Here is a 20,709-nt window from a genome sequence, read left to right as displayed (position 1 = left end):
AGTTTGACTTGCTTATTAGAGAAGCAGAGAGAGAGAGAGAGATCTTTCCATCCGCTGGTCACTCGCAAGATGGTTGAAGCCAGGAGCCAGGAGCTTCTTCCAGGCCTCCCACCTGGGTGCAGGGGCCCAAGCACTGGGGCCATCTTCTGCTTTCCCAGGCCACAGCAGGGAGCTGGATGGGAAGTGGAGCAGCCGGGACTGGGACCGGCGCCCACATGGGATGTCAGAGTCACGGGCGGCAGCTTAACCTGCTGCACCACAGCAGCCCCAGCACTGCGAGTCTAGTGGGGAAAATTCCAAACTGGGTTTAAGAACAGTTCTAACAGTGAGAGGTCAGAGTTCAGAAAGCTGATCAGAAGACTAGAAAGCAGGAACGCTGCGTGCTTGAATCCAGGCCTGGTGAAGCGGAGAGCGTGCTGAGGGGACGAGGCCCAGCCGCAGAGACTTGTTTGGGGCTGAACACGCAGGTGCCCCTGAAGGCTGCGTCAGTTTCTCCCGATGAGCGGGCGCAGGCTTGGCCGGCTCTAAGTAGGGGAGAGCAGGCCCACCCCTCCCCTGCTGCCCTGGCCTGGCTCCAGCTGCCCACGGCGGGAGTGGCAGGCGCGAGCAGCAGGCTGGACGCCCAGGCCAGCAGGTGGCTGAAGGGATGGCTTCTCTAAGGAGGTGGGGCCTCTGCAGCAGCAGGCAGCCCGCCTCACTCACAGTCACTGCAGGTGTCCGCGGGGTGTGGCGTGATGGCGCACCTGTGAGCATCCCCTCCGCAGATCTCCACTGTCAGCCACCAGGGGGAGCCCTGGCGACCTGGCCGATAGAGCGGCTGTGGGAGGAGTGAGCCTTGGGCTGGGTGTGTATGCCTGCATTCCCCCACGACGGCCACAGAGAAAGCAGCCTCCAGTGCCTGCACCCCCAGGGCTGGGCCCACTGCTTACAGACGGGAAAGGGAGGTCAGAAGCATCGAGGGATTTGCCTGACGTTACAGGGAGGGGGGCTGTGCCCCAACCGGCAGGCACCCCACCCCTTGCTGTTCGTGTGAACAGTGGGCCTAAAACAGGATATGTGTGCGCACTCACACCAGCACATGTGTACAGACGTGACTGGTAGGTGCAAGGGGAGTAGATACATATGTTAGCTCCACTGCCACACTCTCAGTGCACACGTACAAACGCATATGCACGTGTGTGCCTGGGGTGCGTGCACCTGAGATGCAGAAATGCTCATGCCTCCCATGGCACAACATGTGTATGTACACAGTGCACACATTCACATGTAGAAGTTCCACCACATACACATGCGTGTGTGCACACATGCAACCTGCCTACATGTGTATGTGCACACTGCAAACATGCATGGGTACACACTGTCATTGCATTGATTTGCTGCTGTGTGCAGACATGAGGTTAGTTACAATGTACCACTGGAAAGGGATTTAACAAGGAAGCAGTTGTCCTCCCTGTCTGCAAGGGCAGAGATGTGCCTCCACTGTCCTGGTGAGCTCCAGTCCCTTCACCGGTACTCGTCTTTGAACGTAAGCCTGCTGCCCACCCTTCAGGCTGTTTACTAGCCAGAAAGGACATGTGCAGAGGTGGCCAGGCTTGGCTGCACACCAGCTGCACGGTGGGGTCGCACAAAGTCTCCAGCCAGAGGGGCAGGTCCTCGGTCTGCATGGCTCCCCTGGTGTGGAGAGAGCGAAAGCAGGCGATGACAGTGGCTGAAATTCCCCCCAACCCATGGATTAACCCTTTCGTCTTTACCACAACTGTAGGTCAGTGTTGTCTCTGCCCTTGTGGTACAAATAAGATCTCTGTGCAGCACAGATGATAGGAAACTCGTCTTAGGACAAAGGAGGTCAACACTTCAGCCAGGCTCCACCCTTGCCAGGCTGTCCTGGGCGCTGGCTTCTCCCTCTGATGTGCCGCAGATTTGGACTTGCACGCCAGTGTCAGGAAACAGCCCTGTGTGTGACAACCGGGGTCTGCATGGCTGCACCTGGCTGATGCGACAGCCGAGACGGGGTGGTTCCTGCTGTGCCAAGCAGAGACACAGAGCACATCCAGGCTGTGACTCTGTGCCCAGGCCCCCAGCTCTGCAGCCAGCGGCCACAGCCGCGGTGGCCTTGCCCCAGGTGTGTGTGGCCCTCTTGCCAGTGTGCATCCTCTGTCTGCCAGAACCTTGAATTCCACCCTTGCCCAGTTCACACAGGAGCTGCTGCTCTGCTCTGACCCCTGCACTTGTCCCTGAGCGCCCCCTCCCAGGCAGGGCCTGGCTGACAACCCACGGCCCCGACGTCCACTGGTGACGAGTGTGGGCTGCAGCTTTCGGCACCATCCTCAACTCATGCACGCGTTTGCCCCTCATTTCCTGCACTCCTCTCCACCTGGCTTGGATCTGAGCATCTGTGAACATGTGTGCACACTTGTGCACACCCACACACCCGCTCAGCTCCTCTGGCCTGCCAGACTGGAGCCTGTTCCTGATGGGCTGTGTGTTTCCTCCCGTCCCGGTGCCTGTGTTTGAGCCAGTGAGGATCTCTGTTCACAGTTCCATTTCTCAGGGCATTGAAGACAGCCTGGTGCCTTTGAGGTCTCCTGAGCCGAGTGCCCTGCACCCTCGCCCATCTCAGTGGCCTCTGAGCTGTGGGTACTCCATGGGGCAAGTCTGGCAGTCCCGAGGCTGCTTTGCCGACCATCTGCACCCTGGAACTGTCCAGGGCTGCCATGGTGCCAGGTGCCAAGGCCCAGATGGGGACCCAGTGCCAGTCTGGTATGACGGCGGAGGCTGGGGGCCCAGGGCTACGTCTTGCATGTGCTGAGCTGTGTCCCTGTGGTCCCCTCTCCCCCCAGCCCCACTGAGCAGCGAATGCCCATGCTTCCCTATGCCAGCACAAAAGTAACACCACAGTGTCACGCGGACACCATCGAGCCATGTTGGCCACTGCAGAGAAGCCACCAGCACCAGTGGGGAGTGCTCCCCCGTCTCAGCTCGCGGGGACACTGAGGGGCTGGGGAAGCCTCCATCCTCGCCCGGAAGTCGGGGTCCGAGCAAGGCCCAGGTCCGGAGGGTTTGGAGAGTTGGCACACCCAGTTCACTTACACTGCTCAGGTGCAAAGGAGATGAGAGAGGGAGAGACAGGAAGGGGTGAAGAGGGACAGAAAGGGAGGTGAGTGTGCTGCCGCCCCTGCCCAAACAGCCTGTGGGGTTTGCCGACCCTTGCAGGCATCGAGGGTGGCCCCGCTCCACGTGTGGGGACCTTACCTTCCCCGGAAGTGCCGCCCTCACTCGGAGATGCTCTGCCCGAGCTCCCCGGAGGCACTGGGTTGGCTGCAGACGTGCTCCGTGGCCTGGGGGTGGCCCAGTGCGCCAGGGCCCGGGAGGTGTGGCCTGCACAGGACGAGGGCCTGTGTTCGCTGAGGCCCCTGAGGGCAACACCGGCTTGAGGCAGGGGCGGGGGTGCCACAGAGCCCACCCCGTGGTGAGGCTTCAGCGGCCGCCCCAGATGCCTGGTCCCATCCCGCGCAGGCAGTGAGGCGAGGCCGGGCCACCTGGGCGCTGGGAGGCAGAGCGGGGACAGCCCCAGACCGCTCTGGACTGCGGCGCCTCCGGAGCGCTTCCGGATGGGGTGCCACTGCCTGCTGGGCCAGGGAAGAGGCGGAAGTCCACGCCACACTTCGCCTACTCCAGTGCCTTGCCAGGCCTGGTCACGCCGCGCCCCTCCTGCACCCCCAGCGCCTGACCCGCACCCCTGGTGCACCATGCTGCCCAAGCCTGCACTGCCCGCACCCCCACCCTGGCGCTGCCTACACCCGCACTGTGAGGAGCACACCTGCTCTGGGGAGGAGCAGAGCACATGGTCGGTGACCCGTGGTCCTTTGCGTGGAAGCGAAGGCCGCGGGGGTGGGGGTCGTGACCAGGGCCGCTGAGTACGCGCAGGTCTGTGAGCCATGGAGCAGCGGCCGGGGTCCCCTGCACGCTCATGTCTCGTCTCGGGTTTGTCCCAGCTGACTTCTTGTTTTGGGTGTATTTCGCATGCTGGGGACCTGGCTGGCTTGTTCTTAGGTGTCACTTCCCCACTCTCTCAGAGGACTCTAACATGGTCCCTCTGTCCGGAGCCTTGCGGAAGGCTCTGGAAGCCAGTTCCCATGAAAGGGAGGCAGGTCGCGAGCGCTGGGTGGGAAGTGGGAGCTGCTACTTAGGAGACGGGAATACCCCCTGCCCACAAGGGGCCCGATGACTTTCAGAGAGGGTTTTAGGCAGCCTGTTGAATGCAATTTAAATTATTCACAGCTAGAAAACTTACACAAACTTTTATTTTAAATGCTTAGAAATGCTAGTGGTATTTTAAAAACTGAAGTTCCTAAAATGGCTGAAAACAAACACGAGGTGGGCTGGGAAATTCATGTGGTGGGGAGGGGAGTTTGGGGAAGGGAAAGTGCCGACCCCACTGGACCTGCCCAGCACGCAGGGAGGGGTCAGGGAGGACCCTGGGTAGGAAGGTGGGGTAGAGTGCCCAGATGAAAGGGGACCTTTTATAGAGAGACACCGAGAAGTGCGGCAGCCAGGTATCACCCGACAGGCTCTACGGAGCCACAGCAGTCCTAGTCTGCTCAGGTTCTGTCAGACTGAGATGAGGAGCTGCATACGGAAGCCCGGTGCACGTGGGCCACGTGCCTGTCCTCAAGGTGCTAATGATAAAAAGGGGGATCCGAAGGAATCAGCCCAGGAGAGGGGCAGCGTCCCTTAGTGGCCCAGGACACCTTTGCGCGTGCCAGACCTAAGTCAGTGCCAACCAGGTCACATCCCTTGGCGACTGGGCAAGTCCCAGAGCATCCAGCTGCCATCCAGGTCCTGGGCTAAATGAAATCCACGAGCTTCAATGCGCTGGGGAGAGGCAGCGGCAGTGGCTTCCGTCTGGCCGGAGGGGCTGCTGTCCGCCGCCCCCTTGTCTGTGCCCACCAAGAAGTGAAGCCCCTGGATAGCAGAGGCCCGGTGCCTCTCCTTGAAGAACGGCTCCACGTGGGGCGAGATCCTCGGACGAGTGCAGCCACGGGACGCGGGGGCAGACTTAAATGCAGGTGTTCCCAGTCCGGGTCGTGGAACGTTTTCCTGGTGCTCTCGGCTGACGGGGTTTTTGTGATCCTGAATGGGCTTGCCCCTTCCGTGAACCCGGCGGGTCGTTTCTGTGCTGTGTAGCCTCGGGCGTAGGTGAAATGATTCACTGGCTGCGATGCTTTTGTACTTTGCCAAGTAGGAAGAACCACGCGCACGCCTCCAGGGGCACGTGGACCAGATAAGGAGGAAGGCCGGTGCTGCCCTTCTGAGCAGCCACTGCCGCTGTCCAGATTCGGCTTCCATTTGTAGCTTGCACGGATCAGTGCTGAGCTGAGCTGGCCCACAGTCTCAAGTCTCACTCAACCCCATGACGTCAGTACAGAGGAGCTGTGAGGTCAGCAGAGGCGGGGCTATGATGTCAGCACAGAGGAGCTGTGAGGGCAGCAGAGGCGGGGCTATGACATCACAGAGGAGCTGTGAGGTCAGCAGAGGTGGGGCTATGACATCACAGAGGAGCTGTGAGGTCAGCAGAGGCGGGGCTATGATGTCAGCACAGAGGTGGAGCCATGAGGGCAGCAGAGGCGGGGCTATGACATCATCGCAGAGGAGCTGTGAGGGTGACAGAGGCGGGGCTATGACGTCAGCACAGAGGAGCTGTGAGGTCAGCAGAGGCGGGGCTATGATGTCAGCACAGAGGTGGAGCCATGAGGTCAGCTGAGGCGGGGCTATGACATCAGTGCAGAGGAGCTGTGAGGTCAGCGGGGCGGGGCCATAACGTCAACACAGAGGAGCTGTGAGGTCAGCAGGGGCGGGGCTATGATGTCAACACAGAGGAGCTGTGAGGTCAGCAGAAGTGGGGCTATGACGTCAGCACAGAGGAGCTGTGAGGGCAACAGAAGCGGGGCTATGACATCAGCACAGAGGAGCTGTGAGGGCAGCAGAGGCGGGGCTATGACATCAGCACAGAGGTGGAGCCATGAGGTCAGCAGAAGTGGGGCTATGACGTCAGCACAGAGGAGCTGTGAGGTCAGCAGAGGCAGGGTTATGACATCATCGCAGAGGAGCTGTGAGGGTGACAGAGGCGGGGCTATGACGTCAGCACAGAGGAGCTGTGAGGTCAGCAGAGGTGGGCCGCACAGTCAGTCGTGCCAAGGAGGAATTTTAGATGCCCTGGAAACAAAGTGTAGCCTCAGTTTCTGAGTGCCTGAGTGTACCATCCACCTGAGTCGCTGTTGTGGCTATCAGGAAAACTGACCACTGGGTCCAAATGGGTTCCTGTCCCTGCCCCCATGGACTCGCTGTCTGTGCGTGGACCTGTAGGCTCCCCCAGGGATGCCATTCCCTGAAGGGTGACACTCAGGTGAGCCCGAGGAGGCCAGCCCTGCTGACACCCAAACCAGCGGGCAATGTGCCAGCGCGTGAGAGAGGACACGCACCCATCGGAGGGGTTAGCTCTACTGGAGGTGGAGTTAGGATCTAGATCCCAACCGTAAAGTGAGCGCTGGTAGTCAGTGCCTCGGACAATTTCAGTGGAGAAGCACATAAAGCAAGAACGGCCGCTGTTGAGAAGGAATTCAACGTCAGAACATTCTCTGAGACACACGTGCTCAGGAACACACACGTGGAGACACATTTTGGTAGAAGCTCCGAAATCCACAGGTGAGAGGGGAGGTCTCACTGGTCCTAGGGATAGGCGACACCCTCGCCCCACCCTTACTGTTGGGGTACGTCTGAGAAACGGCTCTTTCAGTCACCACACAGACACCCTGGAGCCACGCACACAAGGTGGGCGGAGAGGACCGGTCACTCATCGCAGCCTGTGGTGCCTGGAGATGCAGGAAGCCAAGTGTGTGGGCACTGGAGAGCCGAGGCAGCATCTCCTGGGTACAGCAAACACCTCAGCCGGCACCTCACTGGCTGAGCATCTTGGCCAGGAATACCAGTGTGCCTAATGGCAGGTGCTGTTCGTTCATATGACGGGCAGCTGGCAGGTCTGCCCACACTGGCGTCATGCACACACATGCGTGCCACATTGCTCTGTGCTTCTGCGCCGGCGTCATGCACACACATGTGTGCTTCATCACTCTGTGCTTCCACACCGGCATCATGCACACACATGCGTGCCGCATCGCTCTGTGCTTCCGCACCGGCGTCATGCACACACATGTGTGCTTCATCACTCTGTGCTTCCACACCAGCGTCATGCACACACATGCGTGCCGCATTGCTCTGTGCTTCTGCGCCGACGTCATGCACACACACACACGCTGCATCGCTCTGTGCTTCTACACCAGCGTCACGCACACACACACTGCATCGCTCTGTGCTTCCGCACCAGCATCACGCACACACATGCGTGCCGCATCGTTCTGTGCTTCCACACTGGCGTCACGCACACACATGCACACCGCATCGCTCTGTGCTTTGCGATGGCTATGACGGCGCTGCCCCGTAAGCCTTTTCCCCTCCCCACCATTCTCACGGAGCCCTCGTGCACCTGCTGTTGTCAGCTGAAATGGTGCACAGTGCACGGCTGTGGTAGGAAACAAAGCACAGTGGCATTCGGGTTCTTCCCTGTGAGCAGCTGAGAACAGTCCTGAGGCAGAAGCATCCCCGCTGGAATCTGGCTTGGCTTTATCCCCACCCGTGGTCGAGGAGGAGGAGGAGGAGGCGCCAGCCTCCAGCTGGGAGCTCTGAGACTGTCCCGAGGTCACAACATGTGCAAGTGCACAGTCCAGGAGGGTCCCCTGTGCTCTGAGGGCTATGGAAGATGGAACCAGAAGATGAATTCAGGGTTGCGGGTGTGACTGGCCGTGTAGACGCCTCACCCCACGTGGGAGCTGGTTCCTTTCCCAGCTCTGGCTCCTGACTCTGCGTCCTGCTGATGCTGATGCACTTTCTGGTAGGCAGACGATGGCTGATATTGCTGGGTCCCTGCCACCCATCTGGGGGACCTGGATTGCTTTGCTGGCTCGTGGCTTCAGCCCCAGTCCAGCCCTGACCACTGTGGGCATTTGGGGAGTGAACCAGCAGATGGAAGCTCTCTGTTTGCCTCTTTCTCTGCCTCTCTAATTAGTTAACTAATTAATTTTAAAGACAAGTTTATTTTGATGGAAACATTTTTGAAATCCATGCCGATTTTCATAATAAACATTTTCCACTGATTTTTGTGGACCTCCTCATAGTTTTCAAACCATGCTTCCTACAACAGAAACACCACAGAGAAAAATAAATGTGAAAGATGAGGGGAATTGATTAGACAGGACTCTTTAGTCCCAAGAAATCGAAAGATGCCTTACATTAATCAAGTGAGATGAGTTTCTGTGGTGTCTAGCTCACATGCGTAGGGTCCTTGTAATCTATCTTTCCACTGATTTTTTGAAATACCCTCGCAATTGGGAATCCCAAGACGTGAATCTGTTATGGGCATGACAGGAGCCATGAGCTGTGAAACTGTGCCATTTATTCACACTTATTCCAGCCAATGAGACCGTCTTCCCCATAGCTGTGGAGGAGAAGTCTGGAGAAGACGTTGATTGGCCCAGCCTAGGATTCCTGCGTGTCACTGGACCAATCACCATGTAAATGCATTCAGATTGACAGGGCTTTGCTCCATCTGGGGCACATCTACTGTGGCTCACCCAGATAGGAGAAACTGATGACCCAGGGCCAGTGGGGTAGCAGAATTTCCTGTCCAGGCATAAAGATTCAGAGCTAGAGTTATGGTGCAGATGCAGAGAAACGGGTGACTGGCACCAGGAGTACTTAGGGAACCCTGCTCTGTGTTCCGGCCCATTAAGTCGGCCAGCCTTCATCTCAGCCCCAGAGCGGGGCAGTGCTGGGCCACCAACTGGTTGTGCTGTTGGCTCCACTGTGTGGTGTCTTTGAGCGGCCAAGTCCAGGGTTTGGGGACGCGCGTTCACGTAGAAGCTAAGCAGTGCTCAGCAGGCGCCAGGCTGCTTCCAGAGGGTTGCACAGGTGACTTCGCTTTGAGGAAGCCGTGCACGAGGGCTCATTTAGAGGGAGGGGGCAGCAAAGCCTGGGGTTGCCATGCTGCTGGCCGCATCTTCAAAGGCTCACCCCAAACCCACACTGCTCTCCATGCCTTTCCTCTGCACCTTTGCACACGATCAGGCGCCAGCACCTTGTCTGCAGCTATCCCTGGTTCCCGCGCTGCCTCGTGTGCCTGTCATCGCCAGCCTTTGACCCAATATCTGCCACCTGCCAGAGCCATGTCTTGGAAGATCCAGCTCCGTGGTCACCTGCCTGTCTCTCCTGCGTAGAACGAATAGCCCCACTAGGTATCCCTGGCGCAGGCTGGGCGGAACCCACCAGCCAGCTCTTAGCTGGACTGAGATGCTCTGCGTGTGTTGGCGGGGTCCAGCCGGGTGTGCACACCCCAGGAGAACACCAGGAGTTTCCAGGTGGTCTGCCTCTCTAACAGAAGTGCTTGCAAACCTCCTGTGGCCAGCTTGGTCCCAGGCACCTCCCCACCAGGAAAGCCTTGGGCACACTTCCCTGAGGCACACAGCACCAAGGACAAATGGGGACACTGGCCTGAGGCGGGAGGGTAACAGCCCTGGTGTCAGAGCCGCAAATCCTGCGGAGCCTCAGGTGGGTTTTCCAGGTTTTCTTTCTCACCAAATGGACAAAAGACCTTGTCCAGGTTACAGATCAGTAACCATAACTTGGGGGCAGACCCATGAAGTTGCTGTTGGCCTGGAGCAGAGGGTGAATTTGAAAACCTGAGCAGGAGGTTGCAGCCGTAACAGAGCCCCTCTTGCCCTCTGCTCACTGGTGTTTTTCCCATGTTGTATCTTCCAAGAGTGAACGGCATGAATTGGGTTTGTGCCAAGCCCGCCTCATTCTAGCAATAACAAGTAATCTAGTCATTTGGAAGGGATTAGTTGGGAAAAAAACCAATTAGCTCATTATAGAATACATTTCCTATGACATTTTACCACTTTGTTTAGCAACTGTCTAAATTTCTAGAATATTTATGTGGTTTTTGCTAGCTGCTAATTACTGCAATGACAGTTAAGTATACATAAAAGTAATTTAATGCTACAACCTATGGTAAGAGGAAAAATTAAAATTTTTAAATTCAATTTAAAAATTTAATTAAATTTAAAGATTTTCAATCATGTTGAAGTTATTCTTCACATCTGAGCTGGAGAATCTGTCAAGCCGTCTTAGTTACAACGGCACCTGAAGCGTGGGGTTGCATAATTTGGGTGGACAGTGGTGGAGTTATATTTCTACATAGGCTCTGTGGCTATTCATTGCAAAGAAGAATCTAATGATGAATTTATATTAGGTTTCCACTGAAGATGAAGTAAATGCATTTACTCACATTTGTAAAACCCTGCAGTGATAACGTTCTAGCCCATAAATGAAGGAGCAGATTTGCCGTTGATCACCTGGAAGACCTGGCCCCTGAGGGCCGCCTGACGGTGGCAGGAAGGGGGATGGCGATGTTGACTCCTTCTCAGACTTCTGCTTGGCCAACAGCCAGTTGTAGCAAGACTGCTGCCTCCGACATTCTGATCTGTGCTTTCCATGATAGAACATTCTAGATCCAGAAGGGATTTTGATAGTTTCTGGAAGAACTTGCTTCTTTTATAGAAAGGGGAAAGGGTTGTCTGCAGTTCAGCATAGAATGTGGGGTTCAGGGCCTCCCCCAGACCTGCGCTCCCTCCTGGGCCCCTGATTTAAGGCTGGGGTCCAGGCCCCCTGGGCTCATTGGCCACCTTGGGCCTGTGGTGAGGGTGGGAAACGCCACAATGGATGGGCCCCCGCCTTGTCGCAGCCTACGCAGCTCCTGTTCTGTTACGTTCCGGGTTTCCAGTTAGGACCGATGAAGGAAGAAGTCTCCTGAGCTCTTATCTCATTTGGAAACTGTCAGAATGTGTGAAGTTCACAGGTCAGTCAGGCAAAGAGCATGGGGGTGGGCACAGGATGGGGGTCTGGGCACGTCTGGGCAAAGTCCTCCCGGGTGCTCCTGCCAACTCGTGGTCAGGAACCCCTGGAGACTGACGCCCACCCAGGTGCAGACTAGCGCCGCGTGGGACACGGGCTCCTGTGTGAGTCAGGGCTGCTGCCAGAGGTGCCCAGACCCAGCGCCGAGAGCGGCTCACACGGCCCCACGCCTGCACGGCCTGCACGGCCTGCACGCGCAGCTCTGCCAGCTGCAGCACCCGCACCGGATTCTGCGCTCCGTCGGACCTCACTCCCTGCCCAGTAGTCCGTCCCCATCCTCCCCAGGCGGGTCCCAGGCCCTGCTGTGGGGGCCTGGTGCCCACAGGCCCTCTCCTCGGGCCCTCAAGCGACTGCCCCCTCGTGGGTGTGGGACTCCCCCCTCACAACACACATGGACCCCATGAGCTCCCTGGCGGGTGGGCTCAGCATTGTCTGCCCAGCCCCAGGGCAGGCCCAGTTCGTGATGTGACTGTGGCCGGGCTACGGGCCCCGAGGGAAGGCGACGTGGGAAATGGACAATGACTGTCCATTTTCTGTTGCTGGTAGCACGGTGCCATGGGCCGGGGACATTGCAGACAAAGGTTTCCTCTGGCGCGAGGTTCTGGCTTGAGGCAGTAGCATGTGGCAGAGGCGGGGAGCACATGTGCGTGGCCCCAGGCCCCCCTCAGCCACCTCCTGAGGCCCCGTCGCTGCGCCAGGCAAACCCATGGCGCTTGGGCATGAGGCTCAGTGTCCGGTGGCTCGGCCACAGCTCTCTCCGCGTCCACTGAGGGTCTGCGGTCAGCTCGCTTCATGCCACTGGGTCTTGTCCCTCCTCATTTTGGCCTCAGAGCTCCTGAGGTGTCTGAAACAAGTCCTGCCCAGTGTTCACGGCCTTCCCCCTGCAGAGAGAAGGGGTGAGCTGGACAAGATGGATGGGAGTCGGGGGAGGAAGGCCTCCCCGGCCCAGGGGCCGGCTGAGAAGGTGGCTATGGGGGCAGCTTCCTCGGACGACTTCACACTTGCGTGCTGACTACTGGGAAGGGAGCGGGCTGGCCCCAGCCCCGGAGTTTGGGGGGTGCCCACTGGGCCCCCCAGCCCTGGACACGTGCCCGGAGCCGGCACCCATCCCTGGCGTTGGAAGTCCCTGTCCCCAGATGCAGTCGCCGGCCCTTCCTGTGAGGCCCTTGGCAGTGGAGAGCTGCCCGTGACGCTCAGTCCCCGGCATCGTCACCCTCCTCCAGCCCCCTTCCCTCCCGGCTGTAACCGGCTCTGCTGGGGTCTGAAACTGGGTCTGGGTCTCTGTGACCTGCCAGCTGTGTGGTCCATGTACAGCAGAGACGGGAGAAGGGGTGCTGGTCCCAGTGAACCCACTTGTCCAGTGACGGTGGCAAAGGCCAGGGAGGGAGAGCAGGAAATGCAGTCTCGCCCACCTCTGACGGCTGCCGCGGTGCAGGTTTTTGCGTGGTTTGCCCTGTGGACGGCACCTTGGTGCTCACGGCCAGCGCAGTCAGCAGGCTGCAGGCTGGAGGCTGAGCAGCCGTGGCGGGCAGGCCCCAGGGTGTGGTCGGCACAGGCAGCGTTTCTTGTCTCGTAACAAGGGCTGGGGAAAGCTGGGAGCGCGGCTGTGCCCGAGCCCTGCACTGCATTCAGCTGACGGTGCCCGTGTGACTGCTGCCCTCACGGCTGCTGCTTCCTTCTCCGTTCCTTCCTTCCCACTCTTCCGTGAAACGTGTTTGCTCTCCAAGTCTTGTTCTCAAGTTCACTGTCGGGTGGGAAAAGCTGGAGGGGTTTTGCTTGGTTGTGTCTGTCGCATGTTGTTGGTCTGCTGTCTGGTTAAATGTGGGTGATGCTGAGTGTGTGACATCACCTGCTGTGTCCAAGCATCCAGTGTTCACGGGAGGGATGATTTTCACACAAAAGGCACTGGCACTATGCCTTGTTCTCTGACTGTCCTAAACAGTGCATAGCCAGCATGTCTGCAGCTGTCTTGCTGTTTAAAATCTCTCTGCGGCAGCAGTAGCACCCTGGCCTGCAGCTGGGCCAGAGACATGTGTGCCTGCCCGTCAGGCTCCAACTCCAGGCCTGCAGCTTTGGGGAGCTGAGAGAACCTGGCCCAGTAAGGGAAACGTGGCAACTTACACCGCGTGCACGTAACGTGTCTGCAGAGGACAGTCCGTGTTGGACGGCGCTCGGCTCTGACAGCGCCACCTGAGCAGCATCTTGTCATGTCAGTTCCCAGGGGCCAGCGAGCCTGGGCCGAGGATGCTTGGTTCTGCCTCTTTGAAGTGCTCCTGCAAGCCGTCTTCCAAGATCATCTGGACTTAAGCAGAAATCTGCTGTCCCACACGTGTGCACTAGGCACGGCCCGGATGCCAGGGAGGGAGGGCACCGCTGGGCTTTCAGGCTGAGCCTTGAGTGGAGCTGTGGCATACTCTCAGGCCGTCCCTCAGTCCCCCCGTTTGCTTAGAGGTCCAGGTGGTCCGGTGGTTCCTGATGTCGTTAGAAAGAACTGACTTCAACACCGTTGGGTTAAACCCAGGGTGGCCTGGACGCAGTTGCATCGGCCACATCTTTTGAATTTGTAAATGGCTTTCCCGTATTGCAAAGAGCACCCAGATCGAAAGGGCAGATTCAGCAAACGCTGATTTTTTTTGAGGGAGAATTTTGCCTCAGCCACACATGGCTCCTCCCGACTTAGATGTTTTGCGAGGAAGCCGTGATGTTTGAAAGAGGCTTTGCCCCCCAGTTCGAGCACCCCAGTCCCTGATCCCAGAGGGGCCAGGTGCAGCTCCGCATGGCTCCACGGGCCTGGTGTGGCCTTGCTGACCTTGCCTTGCGTTTCTTATCCAGTGAGCCTGCCCCTGGGGCCAACCGGTGTGGACGGAGCCGCGCCAGTGCCCGTGGAAGCGGAGGAGACAGCGTCGGTGGGCAGCTGCTTCGCCTCGGAGGACACGACCGAGGACTCGGGGGTGATGAGCTCCCCCTCCGACATCGTCTCCCTGGACTCACAGCACGACAGCCTGAAGTCCAAAGATAAGTGGGCCACTGACCAAGAGGACAGCAGCGACCAGGACTTTGCTGGGACCCCGGAGCTAGGTCCCCCAAAGAGCCCTCCGTGGGACAGGAACGGCCCTGGGAGCATGAACCCAAGGTGAGTGACGAGATGTGTGGATGTCGCCATGGTGATCCTGGGAGGCGCGGGCCACACCCAGTCGTCATGGTGACCCTCCTGGGAAGGGTAGGGGCTGTCCCCCTCAGTGGGGGCTTCCGCTGTTTGTGGAGTGGGTGTTGCCGTCACATGTAATGCTGAGCCCCCACCACCCTCCCACAAGCACCCCGTGTCTAGGCGTCACCCACGATGAGCCGGCATCCCTCATTCATTTCCTTATCCACTGTCCTGGCAGCCAGCACGTCAGTCATTCTCTTTTTCCCAGGCTGTAGAATTTCTGCGTATACATAGAGAATATTCTAGAAGAGAAATTATTAGACCATCAGAAAGATTCGTCTTCACTTTAGGGAATGTGATGCACTGCTCCCCACACCCTGGCCAGCACTGCCCTCCCGGGCCTGTGCCACACTGGCGGCTGTCAGTCCAGCCCACACCAGGGTATGATTGGCCGGCTTCCCGGGGCTTGCGGGCATGAGGGTGTCACGTGACACCCTGGCTGTCCTATGGCTGTGAGCATTTAGCCTTTCTGCAGCCTTTGCCCTTGTGGAAATCTTGACCAGTAGAGCTTGTGCCCACCCTGTCTCATCGGTTACTACGCGTGGACTGACTCCGTGCCTGCAGCCTGACCTGAATCTCATTCTACCTTGCTGTCCAGTAATTACCTTTAACATGAGAGGCACGGAATTCGTCCTTTTCCTCCCAAACCTCCATGGTGTTTGTGTGATTGAGAGACAGGCTGGGGTGCCCTCTCGTCTCCACGCCCCGCCCCTGTGCCCCTTTTCCTGGGGATCCGTGTGTCTCGCCCCATCTCCAGCCCCTTCCGTCACTCCCGTGCCTTTGTCCAGCTCTGCACCCACCGCACATGGCCCTGGCTCCCACACTGATCCTCTTCAGCCTTCAGTTTTTGCACCTTTTATGTAACTGGTCAAATAAAGACTGTTGTGCAAGCATAAATAGAAGGTAAGCTGGGTTCTAAAAAACGTTTCTAAGTCAATCACGAGAATGAGCAGAAGCTTCCGTATTTTGCACATTTTGTGGCAATTGTTTCCTTAAAACCACTCATCAATTGTGTTGTCAGTCACCTTTTATTTTATTTTGTTTATTTCTTCTTCTCCATCTGTCAGGGCCTGGGTTTCACCTTCCCAAACCAGAGCAATGGGAGGTGAGTGCCTGGTGGTTCTAAGCACGGAATCTCGGCCACAGCCACGGCCGTGGCCATGGTCAAAACTGGGGTGATTTTCAGCCAACACCAAGGTCACATTTTGTTCGCATTGACTTTTGTGTCATGTTTTACACACCCCGCATGGGCAGCCTTGCCCTTGCATTTGCAGCACGACCCTAAGGCTGAGTTTGTATGTCCTCACAAAGGACATCAGGCTGCAGCTGCTGGCCCGGCCTCCCTCCAGCTCCCACGGGCTGCGTGTGGTCGGGATGACCCCACACTGCCTATGTCTGTGGCGGCAGAGAACACAGTGGCACTCCCTTTAGTCACTTGTCGTGCAGAAACATGGCTTTGCTTGGTGCCCTCCAGGTCTGCGCTCCCGTCTGTGGCCCCTGTGGACCCACTGCGGGAGGTGGCATTGTCTCGGCTGTTGCTGTCCATGGTCAGGGAATCTTGCTGACTTCTACCCGAATATGAGAGTGGTGTTCTGTGGGGCCACAGGCAGGATGGTCCCTGAGTCTCTGGATCCTGGCGCTTTATCCCAGTAGGAGCAGGACGCGTCATCCGCCCTCACGTGTGCCCACCCCTGTGGGCAGCCTTGGAGCAGGGGAGACTTGGCCCAGTCGTCAGTACAGAGATTCTGCCCAAGGAAGAACGCAGCCTGAGCCAGACCTGGAGCAGAGGTGTGCAGGGGCCGTTGCCGTCCTGATGGAGGCCCTGGGGGTGACAGGCAGAGAGGCCGTGCACAGCTCACCCCAGATGCAGCTGCCCTTCAGGGGGACCCAGACCAGTGCCCCTGACACCTAGAGAGCAGTGGCACGAGGGTGAAGATGTGGCTCGTGGGGCTGCCCTGGGTCAGACCTGCCCCGGGGTGTCCATGGTGTGCCTTTGGGCCAGTGACTCCCCTCTCGGCTCAGCTTCCTGAGGGAAGAAGCTGAGCTACGCAGCACTGCCCCGTGAGACCAGCGCAGCCAACCTTTCATCGTGTGACACTGTTCACAGCTGACTTGCTGGGGTCTTTGTGTCCTGTGTCTGACCCAGGTCACCTTCCTCTTTACGTAGAACACTTTTGCTGGAAAAATACCCTAGAGGATAGATGGATGACAGATGGAGAGGTGGATGAGAGAGATGGTCGGTGGATGATGGAGGTAGGATGGACGGACAGACAGGCAGGATACCACATCCCCCTCCCCCGGGCGAGATCAGAGTGGAACTGGCACGGTTTCCAAGCCCGAAACCCAAAGCCAGCCTTGCTGCGTGAGGCCATCTATCTAGCTGAGTGTAGATGTTGTACTGAGTTCTGACCTTCCTTTTGGGGTAAAAGGAGTGAGTGACTAAGCAGGATGGAGGCTTTTCCTTGGACAGTGAGCCAAAATGAAACCACAGTGCTTCCAAAGACAGAGTGTAGCGTCTGCAGGTGCAGGGAGCCCCGTGAGGCCCCCACCCTCTTCCTGGCAGCCCTAAAGTCCCTTCTCAGCCCCTGCCTGTCCGTATATGGTGGGCACAGTGGTGGTAACAGTGTCTGTGGGACCCTGTGCTGCGGCCTGCAGGGCCTTAGGGGCTGAGCTCTCGTGGAGGGGCTCAGAGGGAACCAGGCCCTGGTGTCCTAGCAAATCCCACCAACCTCTGCGTCCTGAGACTTGGTCACTTTCGACATAGTTTTTGTGTTCTGGACCCTGAAGCCTCATTGCTCTCTGGGTTCTGTGCTTTGTGCAGCTCACTTAGACACAGTTGGCATATTCTAGGTCTGGAACTCTGAGACTGTGGGAAATTGTAGAAACATTTTATACGTCATAGACCCTGTCTGGTGCCCTTGAACTTTGGGACTGTTTAAGACACATACAAGAACTTGCACTGCCCACTACTGTGGCCACTTGCGAGGTCTGTCTGCTGAGCCCTTGGCAAGTTCTGGGTCTGAATTGAGATGTGTTTGCAGTGTAAGATGTGTACCACGTCTAGAATGAAAAGCAGCCATTTCGTTGGTTAAACTGCCTCTTGTGACACCAGCATTCTGTATCAGAGTGCTTGAGTCCCAGCTACTCTGCTTCCAATTCTGCTAGTGCACCTGGGAAGTCAGAGGAAGATGGCCACAGAGCTTGGGCCCCGGCCTTCCACCCATTCGGGAGACCAGGATGGAGTCCCTGGCTCCTGACTTTGGCCTGGCCCGAACATCAGTGCTGCACCGTCTGCAGAGTGAACCAGTGGATATATGTGCATGCTTGCTTGTTCTCTCGCTATCTCCTCCTCCCTTGTCACACTTTTGAATAATTAAATACATAAATCCTTAAAAACTAATTTCTTAAATTTGGAACTAATTCAATAATCATGTTAGTTCCATCTATTTCTTTGTACTTTAAATGTAAGTGCAGGATTTTGCCTCACACTCATGTGTGAGTGCATTGAGTTAGACACTGTTGCTGCAGCGCCCGGAGGCTTTGTGCACGCAGGAACGCAGACGTGGGGAGCTGACCTGTGTGGACGCAGCCACTGTGCGCTGCCCAAGCCTCCATTCAAAACCCTCCGCAGGAGAAGGTGCTATCTGGGAGCGACACCTCTCTCCGCTCGGATGTTTTTATTGAGCTGCCCCGTGCAGATGCCCTAGAGGAAGCCCAGCCACGTCAGACAGGGGCTCTGGGCAGGCTGTGCGCACGCCCCGCGGCTCAGGTGCCTCCCGCTCAGGCTGTTCTCTGCGTCTCGCTCTTTGCAAATGAAAACCAAGAAACTCCCCAAGCGCCTGCCTCCCTGACGCTGGTTGGCTATGGCTGCTCCCACTTCCTGTCTGGCTGGGAGTGGGGTGAGCCCATGCTAAGGGCAGGCAGGTCTGTGCGTGCCCACCTTGGCGGGGCAGCACCCTCTGAGCACCCGAGGGCTGGACCCACGGAGGTGCCCACCCCCGGGCTCTGTGCAGCAGGACAGAGCCCAGTGCTGTCCCCGTCTTCCTGTTTCATGCAGCAGTGGCCCCGCATCTCCACCCACTCCACAGCAGCTGGCACCGTGGGATCGAGCTTCTTCCACACGCTCAGCCTGATGGTAAAGAGTCTGTGCTGTGTTTGCGCTCTATTTTCCTACAACAGACTGTCAGTTGAGAAGCGTGGTCTGAAGCTTGGCTGGCTGGGAGTTGGGGCGGGAGGAGGGGAAGGGAGCCCGGGAGAGAAACACCTGTGCACATTTGCTGCCTGCACCCAGGCACTGCTTCCTGCTGCAGGGACTCCGGAGTGCACGCCCGGGAGGCGCTCTCCAAGCCCAGGGACGGCAGGCACACATCCTGTGCATTACGGAGGCAGGAAGAGGGGCTGTCCCCTTGTAGCCCTTGGCGGGGAGCAAATGGCGTGAGCGAGAAGGAAGGGTGGTATCTCTGAGTCTGCCCCTCCTGAAATCTGAAAGGAAAGTGAGGTAGAGGCATTGCCATGGGTCTTCGCTTTGCCACAGGAGCCACCCAGGCAGCAGTCCCCGGGTCACGTGGCTCCAGGAGAAGCTGCCGAGGGTTGACAGGCCCCACTGCTTCCTCCCTCCGGTGCAGGGGCCTGGCAGGCTCGGGAGACACCAACCAGGGACCACAGTGCACTGCAGCTGGCAGCTCCTCCCCTGTGCCCTCTCTCTGCCTGGCAAGCAGGGCCCCAGAGCCCAGACCCGCGTGGCAGTGCCAGGGCGCAAGGCCAGACTGTGAAGGGGAAGGGACGTGGCCAGGAGAGCCTGGCACGGAACAAAGGCATCGGGGTGGCCTGTAGGGGTCAGAGGAGGCAGACGCAGGGGAGGGGCGAGGCAGGAAAGAGGAGCACAGGCACTGGGCATCTGACCGAGCACCAGGTCGCCAGGCCTCGGGAGTCTGAGTGGGAAACCAGCAGGACACCGGCCCCGGGGCCTGGCTGCCCAGGCCTCTTACAGGGCAGCGGAGCCCGAGCTGAGCTGGGCGGGAGGAAGCTGGGCTCAGGCCTGGCTGCAGGGACCCCTGGCGGCTGCCCGGCTGATCCCCACAGCTGGGGTCCCCAGGCTCTCAGCAGCACCACAGAGAGAGTCACACACCCACTTGTGATGGAAGAAATTCGTAATTCCTTTGTAGGAAGGAACTACTGAGCACTGGGGGGTGCAAGGAGCATTTTACAACTGTGGTTGCCTTCTGCTCGCTGACAAGCTGGCGTGTCACTCCCGCCGCTCTGCACTAAAGCGAGCACAACTCCGGGGAAAGGTTGCTCCTCGCCGTGCTTCCCACTTTGCCGTGAGTCCTGCTGCTGCCTGGGTTGCTGCCTCCCCCTGCCCGCAGGCCCGTGCTGTGCTGATGGCGTCACCCTCAGCCTGCGGTATTTGCACGTCTGGATTCGTTGCTGTGTGGAGCCCCCCAAGCCTTGCTCCGCATTTCTGTGCAGACTCCGTGGTCCTCGTGCAGGCTGCACGTGTTAGAGCTCGCCACGTGGGTGCCATGAACTTGGCTGTGTGCAGATTTTGCCTTCTATGGGATCACGTCCTTACAATGAGCTATCAAGAGACAATGGACAGAGCCCTCAGCTAAGAGTGAGCATTTTAAAAGTGCCCTTTTTCCACTTGCAAAGCTGTTTTATATAGCGATCCCCCTTTCTTCCTTTACCGTACAGTTCGTTACATTTTTAAATGCAAATACTCTGATGTGGATTTTGAAGCCCTCACATGCCATGAAAGTGAAAAACATGACTTGAGCAAAATGCACTTGGTAATTAAAGGCCAACGACAGGCAGTCGGAGGGGCCGACATGCACCTCCGTGGCCCCTGCTAATTGGTCTGCAGACACACAGCTCCAGCCTGCCCCTTTGTCCAGCCTGTCACAGGCCATTAGCCGAGGCTGATCTGGAAGCCACGTCCTGGCTCCCGAATGGACCTCATCACTGAGTAAGAAAGACTCGTTGATCGGGACGAGACCCGTGCTGCGGAAGAGAGGGCTGTGCGGCCCGTTCCGGCTTCATTATCTGGGCCTGATGAGCAGCGACGGAAGTGGGCCCTCCTGTGAACAGTCGGCGGCAGAGTCCTCCGCTTCCGCCGCGGATGCACAATCGCAGATGAGCTCTGTGTCCCCGCACAATGGGTGGGAGGAGGGCGGCAGGAGCCCTGCGAGGACAGCTCTCCAATTGTTCCGGCAGCAGTGTCTCACCGATGCCCCTGTCCCTGTGACGCACATTGGGCCAGACCCGGCGGCCGGGCAGGCGGGCGGCCATCACCTGGACACCCTGTGCTGTGGGGAGCCCCAGCTCCCCAGCCGTGGCTGGGCCACCACCAGGCTCTGGAACAGGCACACCTGGGGTGGATGCCAGGGCGACCGGGGCAGCTTTCTGCCCACACGATGGTGACAACTACACTCCTTGCCCGACGCATTGCTCCTGGGGGTTGTAATAAGATGATTTGC

At 58.1% G+C, this 20,709-nt stretch overlaps 1 protein-coding gene and 1 non-coding gene across 17 annotated transcripts in view; one reads left to right on the top strand and one right to left on the bottom strand.

Annotated features, from left to right (window-relative positions):
• COBL (cordon-bleu WH2 repeat protein) overlaps window positions 1-20,709 on the top strand; it is a 184,951-nt gene that overhangs the window by 148,722 nt on the left and 15,520 nt on the right. For all 16 annotated transcript variants that reach the window (XM_051853146.3, XM_051853142.3, XM_051853141.3 and 13 more), the window contains one exon: window positions 13,858-14,158. In XM_051853146.3, coding sequence (XP_051709106.3) covers window positions 13,858-14,158 — 301 coding nt within the window. The remainder of the gene's footprint in view (window positions 1-13,857; window positions 14,159-20,709) is intronic.
• LOC127492722 (small nucleolar RNA ACA64) lies at window positions 15,292-15,424 on the bottom strand. The gene has a single exon (XR_016223451.1). It is a non-coding gene; the product is annotated as a small nucleolar RNA ACA64 (small nucleolar RNA).

Source organism: Oryctolagus cuniculus, chromosome 16, assembly GCF_051225735.1.
Source record: "Oryctolagus cuniculus isolate XC-2025 breed Fujian yellow rabbit chromosome 16, ASM5122573v1, whole genome shotgun sequence".
Taxonomy (NCBI): Eukaryota; Metazoa; Chordata; class Mammalia; order Lagomorpha; family Leporidae; genus Oryctolagus; species Oryctolagus cuniculus.
The sequence above is the reverse complement of the archived record's forward strand: the minus strand, read 5'-3'. Positions and strand labels throughout refer to the sequence as shown.